The sequence below is a fragment of the Etheostoma spectabile genome, chromosome 17 (assembly GCF_008692095.1).
Source record: "Etheostoma spectabile isolate EspeVRDwgs_2016 chromosome 17, UIUC_Espe_1.0, whole genome shotgun sequence".
In the NCBI taxonomy this organism is placed as follows: domain Eukaryota; kingdom Metazoa; phylum Chordata; class Actinopteri; order Perciformes; family Percidae; genus Etheostoma; species Etheostoma spectabile.
Window position 1 is genome coordinate 16,195,163 of NC_045749.1, and position 20,907 is coordinate 16,216,069.

Genomic DNA, 20,907 nt, shown 5'->3' on the forward strand with positions numbered 1-20,907 from the left:
ATTTGTTTTGCCCATAGAGGATTATGTGTGAAATATAAACAAAACTAAACAATACTAGCATTTTAACCTGAGGCTCACAATGACAATGCTAACATGCATGTTAGCATGCTTACATAGTGTGTTTGCATGTTGACATTTGCTAATTAGCGCTAAACCTAAAGTTACAGCTGAGACTAATGGGAATGTCATTAGTTTTGCATGCATATTGGCATAAACCAAAAGATTGAGCATATTGAAATGTTCACCTTGGCGCTGAATAATTTGGCAGACATGAATGTCTAAACCAAATTCCAAGTCAATCCATCCAACAGTTTTCAAGACATTTCACTCAAAGCCAAACACGTCAACATTGTGGTGGCACTAGAGGGAAAGTCAGAGGATCACCAAAGTCAGTAGGCTTCATCCACTGGGGACCATGAATGTTTTTACCATATGTCATGACAATCTATCAAATGGTTGTTGAAATATTTCATGCAAGATGGTGGACTGACAGGCCTACAATGCCCTCCACAGTTCAATGCCACTAGTGTTATTAAAACATACCAAAAGAAACTGCAGTAACAAGCCCCCTTATCTGTTTCTCTGCTCATAGGTTCTGTTAGTGGACGATGATGCTACTGTCAGGAGAGTTGTAGCTGCTGCTGACGGAGTTTTGGAGTGCCTCACTGAGCTTGGCTCCGCCTCAGACATCAAGTCTCTACTTAAATCGTTCCAGGTGTTTTCGGAGGCTCTGCTTCTCCTTAACAGTCTGACAGTGGAGAGAGCAAATGCCTTAAAGGACCCCAGACAAATGAAACAGCTTCTTGATTCTTTGGAGACCCTGAGAAAGTGCATCTCCATGCTGCACACAGCCCTGTGCACAACCATCAAACACCCTACCAGCGAGCAGGCACAGGGAGCAAAGAGGTACATTCTAGACAAGGTGCAGAGTACTGTGAGTGACATTATTATAACCCTGAAAAGTGAATGCCATGGTGAATCACTGGGTCCTTGTGGGTTTTACACAGGGAGGAAGAACAGTCTGTTGCAACTACTTGCTAGTTCCCCCACCTCCTCAATCCGAGGCAGTGGCTTCGACAGCCTGGTGAGGGATCTTGTGTTTCACTGCATGGTTGTGGCCAACTCTTCTCGTAGAGAGTTTCAACAAAGAGTGGTGGGTCATTGTCGTCACATCCTGCAGTTCTGGTCGGACATAAAAATGATTTTAAAGTCCTCAGAGGATGACTCTGAGCAGGGCCTTGAGAAGACCTGCACTCTGTTGGTGCAGCAAATCCAAATGCTTGACAAAGCTTTGATGACTTCTGTACTTTATCAAGTCTTGGATACATTTCTGACAGCATCATCTATGGTTGAGGAACTTTTAAGTGTGATGAGACAGCTCCTGGTTGCAAATTCTTCTACAGAAATGGATCTGAACTTAATTCAGCCACTAGTTGAGGACTTCATATCTTTCACTGATAGAATAATCCAAGTGGCTAATTTTATCTCTGCTGTGGCTGTTGATGCGAAAAGTTTCGAGAATGTGGAGAACTCACGAGTATGCCTCACAAGACTGAGAGCTCGCATCGCAGCTCTTTCACTGGAGCTGGCAGATAATTCAATGCAAACTGTCCAAAAGCTTCATGAGGTGTGTCAACAATGGGAGGAGGAGACTGGTCAGCTTCAGGAGGCTCTCAGTGATGTAATGGATGTGAGGGAGTTCACCAGTCTCGCTATTGACGAGGTGGTCAATGATCAGCATGGATGTGACGCAGCATATAGAGAACAAAACTACAAACTGTTTAACCAACATGCAACAAACCTTATTTGTCACATGAAGCTGGTGGTTCACTCAGTGAGGAGGCACTTGGACAGAAGTGATGACCCCATCTACAGGAATGGACTCCTGGTCCTGCTGAAAAAGGTACAATCATCTCGAACCAAAGTGGGCGAGTCAGTCAGAGACATGCTTTTCGGTTCCACTCTAAATGTGGAGGTATATTCTACTTTTACAGATAATGTTTCCATGGCTATTCAGCACTTCAAAGTGCTCAGAAAGGGGCTGGATGGCCAACAGCATCCACATCTCCTGAGCCCGCTACGAGAGGAGGCCCGTCACCCTGAAATCTCACCTTCATGTCTACCAGTCATAGACACCTGTGAACTGAACCTGGCTCAAAGAGGCTCTCCTGTTTTGAAGGTTATGAAGAAGGATTCCCAAACTGAACAAGAGGTGGAGCACTCAGATGAGGAAACCTCAGAAGCAGAAATGGCTCATAAATATGACATCAATGATTTAAAGCTCCCAGCTGTCTCTGATGAGCCAAAACTGATTTACAAGCCTCTTGAAATTGACCTTTTACCCCTCCTGTATAAAGTTGTGACTGTGACTAAAGGGAAAGATGTGACAGAACTGAACCGGGCCTGCACTGGTGTTCTTGAGATGTCCAACTGTTACGCCCAAGCCGCAAAGGAAGCCTTGGCCATTGTTGATGCGGTCGATTGTCAGACGTTGGAAAGTTTTAGAGCAGAGCTTGTGTCACTGACTCCGCTGCTCGTCCAGACAGCTCAAGAGACGGCAATGAGCTCAGCGATGAGCACGGAGCGCATCTACAAACACAGCACACAGTTTACTGACCTTATTAACAACACCCGAAAGGTTTTACTGCCAGTAGCTGGAACATGGTATCATACTGTTTACACTGAACTGCAAAGAAATCTGCCAACAATGGCCACTGTTACACAGCAACTGAATGAAGTGATGACTTTATGTGCCGACGTGGTCCAGCTCTTAACATCGTCTGATTTAACAATGCAAAGTGACCGTCAAGAAACATTCAGCATTTTACACAACAAGCTGAACAAAGCCCAGAACAACACAAAGTATCTGGTGGACTTTTCCACCTCATTGAAAGGACAGGTAGACCAATTGGAGGGACACTGCATCCTCTGGGGTCTGTCTATTCAGATTTTGCTGAACTCACTTGATAAGATTTTGGGAACATCAACTGCAATGAACCAGTTGAGCCCTCAGAAACAGCTATCAGTGTTGTCTGAGAACTCGCTTCGAATTCAAGAGGCAGCAAGGCTAACCAGCCTGAATTGTAAAAGTGCATACAAATCAAAACAGTTAATAGGATACCAGGATGAACTAAAAACCCTGACTGAAGCTTATCTTAAAGCTGCCGAAGAGCTCAACATAACGCTTGGTGTGATGCAACTTGCAAAATCAGAATTCTTTCAGAGACGTCTTTTGATTAAAATGAGGGTACTTTCTGGGCATTTAAGCAAAGCAAATAAGGATTATGGCACAGCACTTCAAAATATCATCAGCATTGCTTATTTTGCTGCTGAACACTTCAGGAAGAACAACACAGACGACGCCGAGCAAAAATTTGACAATGCAGCTCAAACACTTTTTGAAAGTGTAAAACCTGCAACCAAACAAGTTGAGGACTGCTTACACTTCATCCGTGACCCGCGTGCCCGTTCTAACCTGAGGTCTATCAACGAGCACCTGTCTTTTCAGATCTCAGATATAATCAGCAGGGCGAGGCTCATGATAGAGACTCACTACATTTGTGACACACTCAGTCTGGATGTGCAGGTACAGTGCTGGTCAGCCAAAGCTCACTATGTAGTGGAGGAGATCCGGAAGCAGGATGGGATTCACCTAGAGGCTAAAGAGCACATCATGGCTGGTCTCCAGGGCAGAATACCTGATGATATCAAAGAAGTGTTAGCTACAGTCCCATCTAATGTCAAAGAAGTGGAATTTCCCAAGGCAATGACACCTTGGCAGAAAGGCAACACAGATGCTGCAGAACTAAATGTGAACATGGCACCTGTTGCCAAATATGGACCTGGAAATTTGGAAAAATATGTAGGTATCTCATGATTAACACAATTGTTAGTGTTTCCTTTATTTCTTAAAAATCACATCCCTATTTTTCTTTGTAGGATGGTGTCCGGTCTTGCGCATACAGAGAGGCTCCTTCGCTGACCTACACTTCCCTTTTTTTAAAGCAAGAAAGTGACAGCTGGGATCCGCAGGACAACCGAATTGTCCAGGTGACCAGGAAGATGGCTGACACACTATGTTACATGACTCAGTACTTGAGGAAGAGAGGCCCAATACCGGTAATGACCACCAGAGGGCACTTTTCTGACTTGAGCTTTACATTTGCAGGCACCCTCATCCAAAATCATTCCTTTTTTTTCAGAATAAAGAGGCATTTGTCAATGCAGCCAAAGATGTTATTGCAAACTGCCAGTCAGTAACTCAGTTTATCAGAGTTATTGCCAACCATTGCCTGGATAAACAGTGTACGGTTGAACTCTCCCTCATAGTGGAGCAGATTCTCACCATCACCAACCAGCTCAACATCATCTCCAGGTCAGAAGAGCATAGACATAAGTCACACACTAGAAACTAAGCTAGGCAACACATAAAAGTAATGAGACAGATGTTCTTCATGTTTACTTAGTGTCAATGCTGTAACACCTGGGTGCAAATCATCTGATGAGATCCTGGTGAAGAACACACAAAATCTACTCCAGACAGTCTTGCGTGGGGTCCACGCTGCAGAGACAGCCTGCATTACAGTAAATCTAACATCAAAGACAAATCTGTAATGATATGAGGTCTTCTCCATCATGTACTAGAGATATGATACAGCTTAAACTCTCAAAATGACTCTCTTGTTCCAGGGTTTGAAGCAGCCTGAGCCAAACTCAGATGGTGCAGAGGCTACAGCCTTGTGTTTCCAGTGGAGAAGGAAGCTGGAGATCCATCGAGCCCAGCAGACCTCTAACCCAGAGACCGATGAGCTGGGTTTGAGGAAGACCTCATCCCACCCGGTAGCGCCCACTCTTGCCCTGCCAGTTGGCTACAAGTGACCACTACCCCTTCAAAACACAAAGTAGTATGTAGTTTCTCAAGAAACAAGAAGCATAACAAAGATTTTTTTTTGTTTTCTGTTTGATATAACAATGTGAAACCTTTAGAGGGAGCTTTTCACAGAGTGTCACACTCAAGGACTACAAACTATTTTGTGTTTGTATTGTTTTATCTCTTTATTTCAGTTATTCATAATAAAATCACTGAAATGTGCTGAGCATGTGTATTGTTAAATTGTCATTCAGTATTATTACAACCATAACACCAAACTGAAAAGCATTCTTCAATAAAACACTTAAAAACAGACTGTACACATGATACAAAATAGGCAATTACAATTTTAATCATGAGAATCATAAAAAACAAAAAGAATACATAGCTTAGTTTCAATCCAACATGATCCACCTTAACAGACACTGAACGGTCAAATAATACAAACTGCTGAGCATTATGCCACCTTAAGCCCACAACATTCACCCATTGTAGGACTTCTACAGCCAACTCCAACAGAATTCAATATGAAACAATTATAAAGTTAGTATTTATATTATATATATATATATACAGTATGAATGCAGTGTGACCAAGATAATATTTTCTCTCTTTGTATAGTACACTTCTTTCCTATTCTGTAAACAAGTGAAAGACAGTTAACCTGCTATTTACAAGCTTGTCAGCAGTAACTGTTTTAAGGAATGACAGTGAAGAATCAAATTAGGTAACCAATTTTAATTCACTCTATTTGCAGTCATTACCACCGGGTTATCCTCAAAGCATTTAGGCCACTTAAAATTATAAAAGTCTGTGGACAGGGTGGCTCAGTGGGTAGAGCAGGCGCACATGCTGGATACTTCAGGGCTTATGCCTTGACGCAGAGGTTCAGGGTTTGAGTTCGATCTGTGACGATTTCCTGCATGTCTTCCTTCCTTTCTCACCTAGCTCTCCTGTCCATTAAAGGCAGAAAAGCCCAAAAATAAACTTTAACTAACAAAAAAATGATAAAGGTCCAACAATGTACAAAACACAAACGGCATAACTGCAATGTTGCAAAATTGCACTTTTCTTCTCAGCTAAGCAGATAACTGTCTCATACTGTGTAGAGAATTTAATTCCTGTTTGGATTATCTGACCTGATCCGCGTGACAAATCCCAAACTCATATCATTGTGGTTGGTAAAAAATATAAATATTCATGAAAAACATGTGTTGACTTATTGTGAAAACAATAACCCTCATCATAAAAGTGAACATGAACGTAAAGATATATAAATATAAAAGTGTCTTGAAATAAATAAGGAAATACAAAAATTCAAACTCAAGAGAACTCTTATTGTTTGATTGATTATTTAGCATTATCTCTCTGCATGTAGTGAGTGAGTGGGTGAGTGGATGATCTTTTCTACAGGGTGTAATGCCTGGAATGAACCCATATGGGTCAGTCCTTAGTAAAACCTATACAAGTTAACATCATTTCTTTTTTTATGATTGTTTAAAACATACATGAAAATTAAACAATGATAGAAAAACCTTAACATACAAACTTTCAAAAACACACATTTCTGCATTAATATGATTCTGTCAAAACTATACACTGTGTCTGTGCACATAATTAGCATTATCTCCATACTGACAAATGTGTGGCACACTAGATAGTATGTGATTCTTTACAAGATCATTTATACACAGAAATAAATAGGCTCATGTAAAGCTAAATGAAGATGAATGGGCTCATCAAAATGTCTCATCAAAATACAAATCTTAGCAACTTCATATATATATATATTTTTTTTTCTGTTTACTGACAGAAAGGGGAAGCAGTGGGATCAAAAGTCTTGAACACATCTTTAAGTGTCCTGTCGTCTGCCTCCTCCTCTGGGTTGTCCTGTTTTGGTTCTTCCTCCATGGCCTCCTCCTGCTCCTTTTTTACCTCTTGCTTCCTTTCCTCGACCTCTTCTAGTGCTCCTGTATAGTTCTGTCCTCCTAACTTGGCCTGCCTGGGGTCAGTGTACTGCGGTCGGATCAGCCCGGCTAGTGCCTGGATGGGGAGGTTGTGAACTGCAGGGGGTTTGAGAGGTGAAGCAGGAGTCACTGTGGGAGAACTTGAAGGTGGCTGCTGGTCTGAGGCAATGTCTGTGCTTTTGACTTCTTCAAAAGAGCCACTTCGCTGGTTTGGAGAGAGTGGCGGAGTATTGTCTTTCTTAGCTACGAGTTTCAAAATAGGTGTCTTTTTGGGAGTCTCTGCTTGCTCCTTCTGAGCCTGCTCGGTTTGATTACGAGGATCGTACAGACTGATGCCCCCAAGGATAGTAGTGGGACTCTCTAGCCCTCCACCAGACGATGCCAAGCGAGGGGCATAAGGTGGCAGCTTCTCAGGCTCTGGCTTCACTTGGACTGCTTGAGGAGAGGAGCTAGCACTGGCCTTCTGTAGTCTGGGGTCCACAACTCCTCCCCCAGAGGAGGGCACTTTCTGACCCAGCAGCTTGGAATCTAGACTTCCTGTACGCTGTAGTCTGGGGTCCAGAGTCTTTTTCTGGCGCGGATCTACAGGTCTTTCAATGGAGGACCGAGACTCTAGAGATCCAGAAGGTAAGCGCCTCATACGTTCCTTCAAACGTGCAGCCACCAGTCTGGGGTCAATTGGTGGAGGGCTGGAGACAGGGGGGTGATCAGGTAGGCTTGTTCGGTTCATCTGAGCATCTGCAATTAGGGGTGGAAGAGGCAAGTTGATGGAGTGTTCCTGTTTGGGAACCAGGGAAGGGATGAGGTCCTCAGGGGCCCACACCACTGTCTGAGCGAAGGCTGGCCGCTGGAGCAGGATGTCCACCCGGATGTGGCTAAACTGCTTTAACTGGCAACGAGGGTCCTGCAGTACCACATCAGGGACGGCATCTAGAGGGATGAGAACAGCTTTGTCCCTGAGCTCCCTCTCTCCTTCATCATCGTCATCTCCAGTAGGAGGCTTCTTAGGAACAGAGTGGCTCTGCTGGCGATAAGAACTGGGCTCCATTGGTCTCATCTTCCTGGGGTCTCTGGAGAAACGTGGGTCCGCAGCTCCATCGGACTCCTTTTTCATCTCGGGGGGTCGCTGTCGTGGGTCTGTCTTTACACGGGGGTCACTGTGTGGGGCCTTCACAAGCCTAGGGTCACCCAGTGCTGGAGCAGCTGGGGCAACCTGGGGGGGCTTGGACTGAGACTGCTGCATCTCATTCTGCTTCTGGAGAGATTTAAGGATGGAGGAAACACAGCTCCCATCCTCCTCGTCGCTTGAGTACCAGTTTGTAGTTTCATCTGTAAAAAAAAAAAAAAAAAAAAAGGTTAAATCCTATTTAAATGTTTGGTCTCTCAGAGCATGTTTATAAATTGTCTGTGTATCAACACCTTGTTTTACTGAGGCGTTTGGATAAATCCCAGTCTTTTCACCTCTGTCCATTTCATTTCTCTTTTTTAGCTTAATGAATTCACCAAACCTGCTGTTTGTCCCTTGGCACTTACCTCTATTTGCATTGTTATCCTGGCCTTCTGTTTTCTGTGTCTCACTTCCCTGTGGATGTGAGTCTTGTTGTTGTTGCTGCTGCTGTGTCAGGTGTAAAAAGATGGCCTTCTGTACTTCTGGTGGTAAAGACTGCAACTGTGACTCTGCATCCGTCTGCTGCTGGAGGTTCGGCATGAAACCCAGACTAGGGTCTACAAAATTGAACATAAAACAATTTCAGTTACAGATAAAAGATAATTAGCTAAGTAATAAGGCTAATGATATTACTATAACAGTGACCTCCTTGTGGGCCCATAGCCTGGTTTCGGAGGAAGTTGCTGAAGAACTCTACTGGGTTCTGACCCAACGATGGAAAAGGGAAGAGACTTTGCAGCATCTGTAGATCTGGTATAGGAGGGAATGGAGGCCTCTGCATATTAATCTGAGGGTTGATATCGGGTCGGTTTCCAAGGAAGGGTGGGGGTGGACCAGGTGGGTGCATTGGAAATCCGTGTGGTGGATGCTGTCCTGGGGGGCATTGTAGCATGGGTGGCCCAGTGGGGTGACCCATGGGAACAGGTGATCCAGGGGGAGGAATAGGAGGCGCAGAGAGGCCTGAAGGCACCATTCCTCCACTCTGCGTGTCCTCTGAGCCTCCACTGCACGAATTGGTGCCTTCACCTTGATTCTGGGAGAAGTTGGATCCACTGAAAAATAATACGCACAATTAAGTTGATAAACTTGGAAGAGTTTGATTTTGAGTTTGATGACAGATGATTTTGGTTACCTCAGACAAATTTTTTGTGCCAAGTCTACGGTAGGTTGAACCTTGATTTCAAACAGGGAGGGGATTTTCTTCCCGGCTTGGCCAGAAGCTCCATCTGTAGGACTGCTCTGACCAGGAGTGGGCAGCAACCCCACCCCAGGAGGAGGCTTCGGAAGTGGGGCGATGCCCTGCTTTCTCAGATCCTCCAGCTCCAACTCGTCCTCGCGGGCGTTCTCCTCTTCAGTGTTAATTATCTGATAAATGAGTCCGAAGCAGAAATAAAGATAATTAGAGCTGAGAATCTTTTGGCATAGAAGAGTAAAAAACAAAATCTTTGAGTCATACCTTATCAAGCAACCCTTTGGTCACATCGTTCAAAGCCTCGTGGGAGAACTTGCAGTTGTCCCCTTGGTAACATTTGGCTCCAGTATGAAAGAACTTGCATGGGTATTCATGTGCTATCACAGGTTAAGGGACAGAACTTATTAAAAGGTATGATGAGACTTCACTTAATTATACAATGCAATTACACAAATGTAATTAAAAATGCTTGTTGTCATTAGTAAAGGATATTGTGCATGTATATGCAATTATCTCCTTTACTGCAGTATCCTTGGAGGTAAAATTTACAAAGTTCTTTTTTCTTATCTGGTACGACAAGCTCGTGTTCAAACTTGCACTGTTCCCCCTGTATGAAGAACAAATCATTTAATCGGTGTTTATGATTTTAAAAATATTATAGCATACATTGTTAAAGCAAGTAAAAGAACATTGGTATACCTTGATGCATCGACCCTCCAGGAAATACTTGCAGATGTATCTCCCGTTGTGTTCGACAGTGTGCTGATTGATAAACTCTTTGCTCATAATTGGCCGTTTCTTCTGAAAACCGCAAGAATTTTTTCCTTCCTGTGTCACAAACAACAAGATGTGGTCTCAGTTTGTTTTTTCTACCCCAACTAATTTAAAAACATGCAAATTACATATGATGCAGACATTAAAATGATATACAGTACTTCAGCCTGATTCCCCATGATGACTACTATAATACTAATGTAAAAAGTCAACATGTAATGAACATAAAAACTTCATTATGTAATAACACCTGCATTATGTAATAATCTGTCCCATTTTGTATAAAAAACCCTAAACGCAATATATAATACATTTAATGATGAAAGGTAATACTAATTAACAAATAGTATATTTTTTAAATTCATTTTGATTAACTCTTCTCAAATTTACAAATTCATAAAATAAACATTACAATGTTATGAAACATAAATGAAGACATCCCTTTTGGTTGGTTATTACATATTGCACCATACTAGATTTTTGCATTTTGTGAGAACCACCGCATTATGTAATAATTTATTACAAAAATGCAGAAAAATGTATTATTAATTAACTTCAGGTTTTTATTACAAAATGTGGCAGATTATTACATAATGCTGGTCTTATCACATAATGAAGGGAATATTTATTACACTTTGACATGTTATTACATAATGCATTGTTATTAAATAAATCAGTGTTACAGGGGGCAGTTGTGGCTCATGCTCATTTTTACTTCTAAAATAGTATATAATCCTAATTCATTTGGTTAAATATTCAGAGACACACATACTGGTAGCATGTCTTCCATGCCCTGGTCTCCTCCTCGACCTCGTCTCCGTCCTCCCCAGGGCTTGCCCTTAAGCTTCTTGTTCTTGTTAAGCATCCCACGTCCTCTTCCTGGTCCACTCCCTCGGCCCCTTCCTCTCTGCCCAACTAAAAATGACATTATGGGAGAAGTGATCAAAACATAAAACAGATAACATTTATGCAGGAATGATCTGATACAAAAAGATTTTGAATTTGAAAAGCCTTCATACACTGTTGTTGTTTCATCCCCCTCATGCTTCCTCTCTTCATCTGGTCATTGGCATGGCGTCCTCTTCCCTGACTCTGGGAAATTGTGTCTTTTGACTGCGGATACTCGGACATGTCACCTTCGTACTCATCCTCCTCGTCATCATAGTCATACTTGTCATCACTGTAGTCGCTGTATTTGTCAAAATCACTGCTCTTGTGTGGCGGGGACTTCTGTGAGTTGCCATGGCCTCCCTTTGAATCCCGTCCATGCTGGCAAGTCAGCCGTCAAAGAGAAAAATGTCAGACAATAATGCCTTTAGGAATATACAGCGTCAACATGCCAGCGGTGGTGAACTCACCTGGCCATCAGATCCTTGGCTCTTACGGTTTTTGGGCCTTTCTGCTCGATCGTAGTCAGAGTCATAACTGTCGGAGCTGGAGCTGCTGGAGGGGGAGTGGTGCTGAGGAGAACAAAAGGAAAAACACAACATTAAAATTCATTATGAATTAGTCTAAGTAGTTGACATACATGCCTTCATTGCTTTAGCAGTAAGAGATGTAATAGCATCTTACCTTCGGTCTGTCACGCCTCCTTCTTTTAGACCTTCTCTTCTCTCTGGTCTTCTTGTATCTTTTCCTGGAGTGCCTGTGAGTCTTCTCTTCTTTCTCTTTTTCTTTAGCTTTGTCTTTTTCCTTTTCCCTCTCTTTGTCTTCATTTACCTCTGTAGCCTCTTTGTTTTCCTCTTCAATTCCAATCCCTTCATCATCTATTTCTCCATCTTCTAGTTCACCATCCTCTCTAAAAAATAGTCAGTACAGTGAGTATAAGGGTATGTTATAATGTATTTTCCCTTCATTTGAAGCAAATGACTAAATATCATGCCAGACCGTTTCCAATATGCCCTGAGCCTTTCCTGTACTAAAAACATCCTGTCAATAATTCAAGGCTACGGTTTGATTTCCTGTGAACCAGTGTGTTGTTATTTCATGAAAGCCAAATTAAATTCAACCTCAGGTTGAGTAAAATTCATGAAAACCTCTGAATGATGACAGAAGAAAGGTTATTCAGTTCCTTTACATAAGGACAGCCTGAGTTCAGAGAAAAGTGGTTGAAGTATGATTTAGGCACACATACCTTTATCACTGTTAAGTAAACTAGTCTGATTTAAAAAGCAAAATGGCAAACATATGGGGATGGAATTTCAACAAAAACACAGTGTAGTTCATGTTTAAAGACAACTCTATTACTGTTATGATCAGTATGTTAGCATAATTTTGGGCTTTCTCTCTTTTACTTTGCTGCGGCACCCATGGCCCCTGCAGAGCAGTTGTTACTGAAATGTGACTGAGCCGGTGACCAGGTGGCTACTTTTTTAATCTGTTGTTTCAGACAGGGACGGTAGGAGTACATTTAGTTGGTTATAACACTACAGCTTGGTAAGCTTTTATAACACCTGGTCCACATTTAAGATGATGACTGAATCAGTTGTGATTCAAATTTCTAGATTTGGGATCAACACACACTGTATTATAGTAGATGGACAATACAGAGCAAACAGTATTTCATTTAAAGTATATATACTGTTCATATACTGTATATAATTCCAGTGTTTTCATACTCTGTGCTGTCAGCTGCTTTAAAAATATAGTGCAGGCAGCAGCATGAAACAAAACCCCCTAAAATGGAAAGAATGTCCACTCACTGATCCAGGTCGGTTTTCACAGACACCAGCTACCTCTTCCACTGACACCCATGCAAATCAGGCTTCAACCTGATACCTTCCACATTTAAAGCCACCATGATACTGTACCTAAATTTCATTTTTAGTCTGCTTAAAGCAGCAGAGACCTCAAAATTCCATATAAAACATTTACCAACTTGTTGCATATGATTGGGGAAAACTGGCATGAGCAGCTTTTTTTCTATTTTGACATTTGACCGTAGTCATGTAGCTAAATGTAGGAAAATACCTAATCACTGGTAGAATACCGTGTATGAGGATGGTATATAAATATCCCAGCATAACTATTCAACATGTATAAAAACATGTATTTTCCAGTGAGACCATAATTCCAGTAACACCATAAGGCTCAATAAAACCACAACCCTACTTATCGAGCCAGTGCAAACATATCTGAGTCCCTATTGGAATAACATGACTTTTCAGACCCATTTTAAGACAGGTCTATCCATGTAATAGGTAAAAGCAGATGCCCAGAGTGAGTCATGGAAGGTGTATAACAGGGATAGGCACACCTTCAATAGCTGGAGAATACCCCAAATTTTGTTTCAAACAAAGAACACTACATCAGATGTTTCCTTTTCTTTGCTTGAACTTGTGTTAGGCGGGGAAACAACCTGGTGAAATCTTTGGTTTGACACCAGCAAACTCTCTTGGCCCTCTTTGTTTACGTGGTCTGACAGCCCTGGAAGGAGTAGAGACCAATCACAAGGACACAGCCATGGTTTGTATCCAGCAGAAGCACATGATCTCAACCCTGCGTGAGCCCTGTATCAGCAGTACTGCCAGGTGCCCGGCAGGGGGAGTGCAGTACGCGGATGGGCGTGGCATTTACACCATGGTCATTTGCATATCCCCCTGCAGATGGCCACACAATGAAGCCATAAATTCATCCCAGTGCCACAACAACACAAACAATGAGGTCTGCTATCTTGCATGGAAATGGTCATAAATGAGTCTTATCGACACGGTGATGGGAAACCTAGGCTATTTGGTCAGCGTTATTCAATTGCACCAAAGAGGCATGCAAAGATTTTTAGGGGGAAAACCGTGGACTCTAATCCCTTCAATTCATGGTTAAAAAAAGAAAAGAAAACAGTAACACAAGCATGTAGACCCACAGCACCGAAACGCACAGATGAGCGTATTAAGAATTGCATAAGAATGTTACTCGACCTTTCATCCCCTGCAAGCTCAGAGTCTGTCATGTTTTTGTCAAGAACAGGGGCTGGGGGACTGGAAACAAGGCTCACAGAAGCCATTGGAAAACGGATCTGCCTCCTTTCTCTCCGGTACAAGAGTGAATTAACACAGTCACTCAAGGAGACGTTGGGTTGTGAGAAATGCTGGACGATTTCAGACTGGAAAAAAAACTCACGGTGTTACATGTCTCGACAGAGACATTAAACAGACACTCTCCTCTTTCATATCAATGACGTTTTAACTCTGTGAGCACAGCTTGATACCCCGCTTTGCTAATGTCCCGTCGGTTGACAGCTGCCATGGTGAAATAGAGGAGACGGAGGGAGAAACAGACAGAAATGTAACCATGTTCGTTGATTTCAGCATCTTCATAGGATTTCTCAACAGGGACATCATCTCAAAATGGCTTCTGAGGTCTGCAGCACATTCCTAGATCGTGTATTCCTCCACGTATATATAGTCGTATCAGGATCTATCTAACTTGGCCACAAGAAATCCTAATCACCTATTGGTGAGATATCGCACGGGCAAAGAGAGCTCCCATTCTTATTGGTTTAAAGCAACGTCAGTTATTTTCAACATCTGCAACTTTGAAGTGAATGCGACGCACAGTTTTGCTCTTTGTCAATGTGTTATTTATAACTGTGTATTACGTAGTTACAACGAACCGGGTTTATGGTATTTTAAAGACAAAACATCTGAAGTCAAATATCTTCATCGCTTTAATAGCTTATGTAATGCACCCATAAGTATTAGCTAGCTACGTATATTTCCTTGCTTTGAACGCTCGCGCACCCATCCACGCGCAATCGTTGTTGGCTCGAGGCGCTCGTGCCGTCCTGTCAACGACCACCAGGTGTAGCTCTGACTCTACAAGCCTATAATACAAGCTTGTCCAACGGTAACTTCGAGCCAATAAACAATGCAAGTCCTGTAGTGAGTAAAATCTTTAGTCAATAGGCTACAGGCTTAAAGTGAGTGTTGTTCTATTTGGTCTAATGATTCCTTAACTGTTAGTGGTAGTGGCAGTGGTGTTACATATTGCTCATTTGTGTGTTTATCCGACTCAGTCATTCAGAGATACGAGGTACGTAATGAACATCACACTATTCCGAGGAAGGTCTGCGATCCAGTCATTAGAGTTTCTAAGGAAAAGGAAATGGTTTACCCCATGGCAGGGTAACCTAAACAAACACAAGTAGGCCTAGGTCATATTACACTTGCGTGCATTTTTCTACATATATAGCTGACTTTATGTTGTGTGCAACTTTCCTTGACAGCAACACAAAGATGAAAGAGAAAAGCATACAAGGTGGGAGTATCTTGGTGGGAGGGAGTCTAGCTGTAGGAAACTAGGTGGCGTTCAGGGCTGAGGAGGCTGAACTTTCCGAGCGCAGATAAAGAGACGCGAGCGCATCTCTGTCTCAGACACCTGATGAGCATCCTCCAAACTCTTTAAACCAGGGGACAGAACTTTACAACAAGTAACTCCTTTTAGATATTAAACAAGCACCATAAAAAAGAAGTCTTCTAAATCTTGGAGAACACCAATAGGGAACATAATTAGACGTTATTATTAGGCTACTGGACTTTAAGAGATGGCATGGTCTTTTCGACGCAGGTGTTTGCTTTTGCTGTGTTTGACAGCTATCCAGAGTGGTCATGGTGCCGTTCAGGTAAGAGCAATTTACTCACTCACACTAGTACTCAATTAGTTTATGAAACAACTCACAAAGTCTTTTACTATAGCCTATCAAATCTCAAAATCTGTGCAAACCATATTTGTGAATTAGGTCTATTTACACATTTGAGGTAAAGTAATCCATTTTAATATCTTTAACCTTATTATCCATAAAAAGTCACCCCAACCAATAACATTGCCTTTTATGCTGTTTTAGCACTTTATCCAATTGTGTGTATGTGTCATTTTCAGTTTTGCAAAGGTTTGTGATCACAGTCTATGTTCTCCACTGGGGAAATTACTCCTAAACTATAGACCTAAGTTTTGCTTTTCCAAAAAAAACTTCCACTGTAGCATCCGGATATGAGTCCTCTCATGTCTTGACAGCTGGTGGCATTTCCTATTTGCCTGGGGCAAGTATAAGGAGCAGAGCACTGTCTAACTACTACACTGGTCCAAACTATGTGCGCAATGAATATTAATGTATTGAAGCTAGTTGTGATTGTACAAGGCCCTTCAAAATTACCAGTGCAGGAATTTAAGGTATGCTGCACAGAGAAATTGTTCCTATGAGCATGTGATTAATAAACCCTCCTGAAAGGATTAGAGGCACTTTCTCTGAGGAACTTTGTAATGGCTTGACCAGCTTTCTCTCTCAAGTAACTGCTTGTGGCACCCATGCTATTTTAAGTCTGCCCATTCATGTGCCTACCACCATGCAAAATTTACAGAGGAACAGCATTTTGGACTTAGGTCCCACTGACATCTGCCAGACAGCTTTTGTCCAGCTGTGTCTGCCACTAGAGCTGTGATAGTGAGTGGAAAAGGGGATGAGGGAGAGAAGAAGAGAGATGGTGAGCCTAGAATATCTCACATGTGAGTGCAATGAAGTCTAATGGAAAGTAGTGGAAAGCAAATATAGTTTCAAATAAAAGACATTGCGGTGACTGAATTGTGCAAGTAAAAACGTCTTACATAATGTGTTTTAATATTAATGAAAACTCTTTGTAACCATAACAATCATGTGCCCACAAATAAGATGGTTTAAGTTTCAATTACATCATGCACCACAGCTGCACATGATGTTTATTCACAGCTCATGTTTTATATTTTATGACCATTAAACATAGGTAACCTTTATTCCTGCGCTCCTTTTCTTGTTGGAAAGTCGTTGACTTTTTAAATGTTTTGCCAAGGCTCTTTTACAACTCTTAATTTTGCTAATAGTGCTCATTCTTTATCCACAGACGTGCATGGATAAGCACCAGGTGGTTGGGGTGCTTCGTCAAATGGAGAAGTTTCTGAAAGGCCAGGAGATGCGTTTTACAGAGGGCCTCCGGATCATGAAGTCAAAGCTGGCAACACTTCAGAACTCTGTCTCCAAGTTACCTCAAGCTGACCAGTCAGCTGGTGATTAAAACGCAGATAACAAACACACACCACCCTAGTCATCATATTCCTCATCATAATCATCATCATCATCTTTAATGGGCTTTTTCTTAGCTGACATTTTGACTTGTCATAGCAGGAGTTACTTATAATATTAATGGCTCTGTTCTAACAGAAAAAAAGTAAAAGTAAGTAAAAGTGTCTGAGTAAGTCATGGCAGTGTGACAGTGAGCCAACATGCACAAGAGCAGGACCGTGACACTGAAGTAGCTACTATCCTTAATTCATTACCTTTCCCACTGTCACTGTCAAAAAGTCTTCTCTGTCCTAAATCATAATCTTCTATCATCTATCAATTTGTTCTTATATACAGTAAGGGTCAATTATTAAATCCAACTGACTCACTTATCCTTGCAGACATGGCTATACAGGAATATGCATAATGTCACCATCATGTTACATATGCATTTTACAATAAATTGGCCAATGGAATTTGATGAGGTTATTATTTTAAACATGTCTAATTGTTCAGGTAAATAAGTGAATGAATATGTGCTATTTCTATTGATAGATTGTTAGAAATGACTTTTCGCTCTGTCACTGAAGCAATATTTTTATGTAGTCTACAATGCTCTGCTTGTTTGACCATTTGGCATAAATAATGTAGGTATACATAAATAATTAAGTATTTAGTATTCATGCAATATTTGTGTCGTAACAAGTGGCTATAGTTTTCAAATTTACAATTTAAATACAATTGATTGAGATGATTTAAAGTGTATTAAAAGGATCTGGTGGATGCCATTCCAATATTACTTTATGATGATTAACTATGACATTGATTTTATATAGTCATAACTTAATAAACATTCTTTAGGTAAAATCAACATACCATAAAGACAGACTGCTAAAAGTGCAGAATAGATGTCTATATTCTTTTTCACTGATAAACCCACAGTAAATGGTTGGCTTTAGAACTATGAGTTGGATTTTTATTATTTTATGTATTTATTTTCACAGAAAGAGTTTACAGAATGAGTGGTCATTTATTTAACAATCCATACTGTATAAAGTTCCACATGCATCATTATATGACTGAGGTCTTGCTCAGTAATTCAGTGAATGATTGTCCACTTAAAGGAAACAGAAAATTCCAATGTATCAAATGTACCAAGTAACATTTTGGGAACATTAAATTGTTTAAAGTCATCTTCAAACAGTTTTTACACACTAGAGAGCCAGATATGTCTTCTTCTATTATGGGATTATATATTCACCCAACAGTGGGAGGCCATCTCAGTTACAGAGCAGAGTATTTGACAGAGGAAGTCAAATTGTGGAATTGTGTTGTTTGGCAGCAGACACGGAGGCCAATTTGTTAGTGATGGACCAGTGCAGTCCATAACTCTGGAGAGCACTTGGCAAGACAGGAGGAAGCTGATATTTTACATTTACACATTAATGAAGGCTCAACAAAATGATAAACTGAAATGATTGCACCACCTGCTTTAAATGCTCACATCAGCATGAAAATCCCCAAATCCACATATAAATACAATTTAAATTTAAAAATACAAATTGGATAGAGATATAGTTACAATGAATGAATTAGTAAAGTAATATAGAATATTATTTAATGATATTGTATTAAAAATGATGTGCAGCATTCACCATCTTATTTCAGAAGGTGTATTTAGCCTATTTTACTCTATGTGCTTCCCTATATACAGTACATGCAAACATCATATTATACACAGGTTTTTTCATATTGTACCCCTGTGACATCATGCTCAAACTTAAAATGTACAGAGCAAGACACAATGGGCTTTCATTATACTACAAACACGAGCTGGACATGATGGAGGTCTCTCCATGGGACATTGACTCATCATACAGTATTGTAGGTGTTCTGATTGTAGTTTTCACTTTAGGTTGAAAGAATAGGAAACATTTTCTCCTATAAATTCTCTAAAAAGTAAAAAATGTATTGTCCATTCACCATGTTAAGTAATGTTATTACGGTTTATATTATACAAGCCTTAAACTTTCCAAAGAAGACAACATAGCATAACATTTGGCTGCTGGTAAAAGTCTGACTCATAAAAATGGCCGGTGCTGTGCTGGTTGACTGTAAATGAGGCATTTGAACCGTCCTCTCTCATGAAGGCTTTGTACTGCCCAGTGACACGTGTATATCCCCTGGCAGAGAATGCCAGAGGATGTCGGGAGGCTTACTCCACATGTGACCAGCCTTTCTCTTGTGCTCTCTTTCTCTCTCCCACAGCTCCCACCACCTGCCCCTCTCTGGAAGCCCCTGCTCATGGAACCAAGTTTGGCTCAAAGTATTTTGTTGGACATGAGGTCCATTTCACTTGTTCCCATGGCTACCATCTTGTCGGTTCTGCCACACGTATCTGCCAGGACAATGGCACCTGGACTGGCATCAGTGCCATCTGTAAAGGTAAGCAAGATACAGGAATTCCAGGCATACTACCCTCCTAAAAACCCTAATTTCTAAGGATTTGTGTGAGACCAGTGTTACATTTGATTCAGGTGAGGAATGCAGTCTCACTTCAGCTACACCTTTTTTTATCACAGGTTTAGGAGCTTTTCATTACCATGACCTTCTTTAAATACAAACACACATTCAGTACTTTTCTGATTTGGTGGAGTGTTTTGGGTCAGGAACTGCTATGTCTGTGTATTATTCACTGTTGAGCAGAAATCCCTGCCCCAATTTAGGGCGAATTTGGCTCACCAGTGTTTGAGTGCCAGGCTAAAAGAGACAGCAGCACACACACACAGACACACACAGACACACACACACACACACACACACACACACACACACACACACACACACACACACACACACACACACACACACACACATACACACACACACACACACACACACACACACAGATAACAAGCAAAGAAAAGAGGCATTCTTTAGTGGCTAGAGATCCTATGTGTACTGAATGAAGCCCTCGTTAAAATGGCATTAAATGTCTCTGAACACAGTAAAACACCTGTACTGCATTCCACTGTGGGGTGCCTTACCCTCCAGGTTTCTACTCTTCATGAGCAACAGTGGTTGGGCTACTGTAAGATAAACCCTACCTCTCTTGCTCAAGTTTCCCTGGTTCTTTGACAGCAGTCCCACTGGAGAGGGTTAGGTCCAGACATTATACCCACACCATGGTCTGATAGCACAGAAGTATGCTAAGCATGCTATTGATAGCCCCTTCAGCCGCTGCTGGTGGCACTCTTCCAGAAATTCCAAGTGGCGCACTCAGTTGAACATGTGCATACGTTTATTGACATTCGTGGTTAAAACAACATGAGAAGGGTTGACTGTGCACAATATTATCCCTGTTCGTGTTTTTCAGCCCAGCAAAAGACATCTATATTTAGTCATGCTTAAAAAGCGGTATTGACGGGGTGTGAAATCTTTAAAGATAAGAAGAGTTTAAAAATATCTAGCAGAGTGAAGTGGGCCTTTACATGTTATGTCCCTGGCTGTGCTGGCCCCCAAGGAAGTCAAAAACATTACAGAGATTGGTGCTCATCCAGGATACTGTGGACTGCTTCATAATTTTCACATCTGCACAACTCTCAGAGCTGACTGCAGAAACAAAAATCATAAGACATAATATACTATTTTTCCTACATTTTAATTCATTTTGTAGTACTTCTGTATCGAGTGATAGTACATTCTATACAGGTTTATCATCTTCTTGGTGTGATGGTTAATAATCTATATGTCACAAACACAACTTAACATTGGTGGATAAATTAATGGATGTGTACTTAATACATACTGAGACGTCGCCAGTATGTATTCAGTAGGTATACAGTGGGGTTCGAAAGTTTTGTCACCCCAGGTAAAAATTTGTATTAATGTGTATAAAGAAGCCAA

At 41.3% G+C, this 20,907-nt stretch overlaps 3 protein-coding genes across 3 annotated transcripts in view; 2 read left to right on the top strand and 1 right to left on the bottom strand.

Annotated features, from left to right (window-relative positions):
• The first annotated feature begins 555 nt into the window (after nt 1–555).
• Nucleotides 556–4,662, top strand: LOC116705776 (uncharacterized). Its single transcript, XM_032542179.1, has 4 exons — nt 556–3,862; nt 3,940–4,119; nt 4,203–4,375; nt 4,467–4,662. The coding sequence occupies exons 1-4, from the start codon at nt 791–793 to the stop codon at nt 4,612–4,614; spliced, it is 3,573 nt and encodes a 1,190-aa protein (XP_032398070.1). The 5' UTR covers nt 556–790; the 3' UTR covers nt 4,615–4,662.
• Nucleotides 4,663–5,942: 1,280 nt separating this feature from the next.
• zc3h6 (zinc finger CCCH-type containing 6) lies at nt 5,943–14,368 on the bottom strand. The gene is made up of 12 exons (XM_032540665.1): nt 13,889–14,368; nt 11,544–11,769; nt 11,330–11,431; nt 10,991–11,240; nt 10,744–10,886; nt 9,897–10,025; nt 9,690–9,804; nt 9,462–9,571; nt 9,138–9,370; nt 8,651–9,057; nt 8,371–8,562; nt 5,943–8,166 (listed from the first exon to the last, which is right to left on the bottom strand). The coding sequence occupies exons 1-12, from the start codon at nt 13,972–13,974 to the stop codon at nt 6,674–6,676; spliced, it is 3,486 nt and encodes a 1,161-aa protein (XP_032396556.1). The 5' UTR covers nt 13,975–14,368; the 3' UTR covers nt 5,943–6,673.
• An 803-nt stretch (nt 14,369–15,171) lies between these two features.
• The window catches only part of fbln7 (fibulin 7), a 13,620-nt gene continuing 7,884 nt past the window's right edge, over nt 15,172–20,907 (top strand). Inside the window, exons 1-3 of the mRNA XM_032540670.1 lie at nt 15,172–15,591; nt 16,844–17,006; nt 19,270–19,446. Coding sequence (XP_032396561.1) covers nt 15,514–15,591; nt 16,844–17,006; nt 19,270–19,446 — 418 coding nt within the window. The 5' untranslated portion in view covers nt 15,172–15,513. The remainder of the gene's footprint in view (nt 15,592–16,843; nt 17,007–19,269; nt 19,447–20,907) is intronic.

Coding starts and splice junctions, on each gene's coding strand:
- LOC116705776 (XM_032542179.1), top strand. CDS start 791: ATGAAACAGCTTCTTGATTCTTTGGAGACCCTGAGAAAGTGCATCTCC. Junction 3,863..3,939: donor CTGGAAATTTGGAAAAATAT/GTAGGTATCTCA, acceptor TTTTCTTTGTAG/GATGGTGTCCGGTCTTGCGC. Junction 4,376..4,466: donor CAGCTCAACATCATCTCCAG/GTCAGAAGAGCA, acceptor ATGTTTACTTAG/TGTCAATGCTGTAACACCTG.
- zc3h6 (XM_032540665.1), bottom strand. CDS start 13,974: ATGGCTTCTGTGAGCCTTGTTTCCAGTCCCCCAGCCCCTGTTCTTGAC. Junction 10,887..10,990: donor GGGGATGAAACAACAACAGT/GTATGAAGGCTT, acceptor TGTCATTTTTAG/TTGGGCAGAGAGGAAGGGGC. Junction 9,058..9,137: donor GCACAAAAAATTTGTCTGAG/GTAACCAAAATC, acceptor ATTATTTTTCAG/TGGATCCAACTTCTCCCAGA.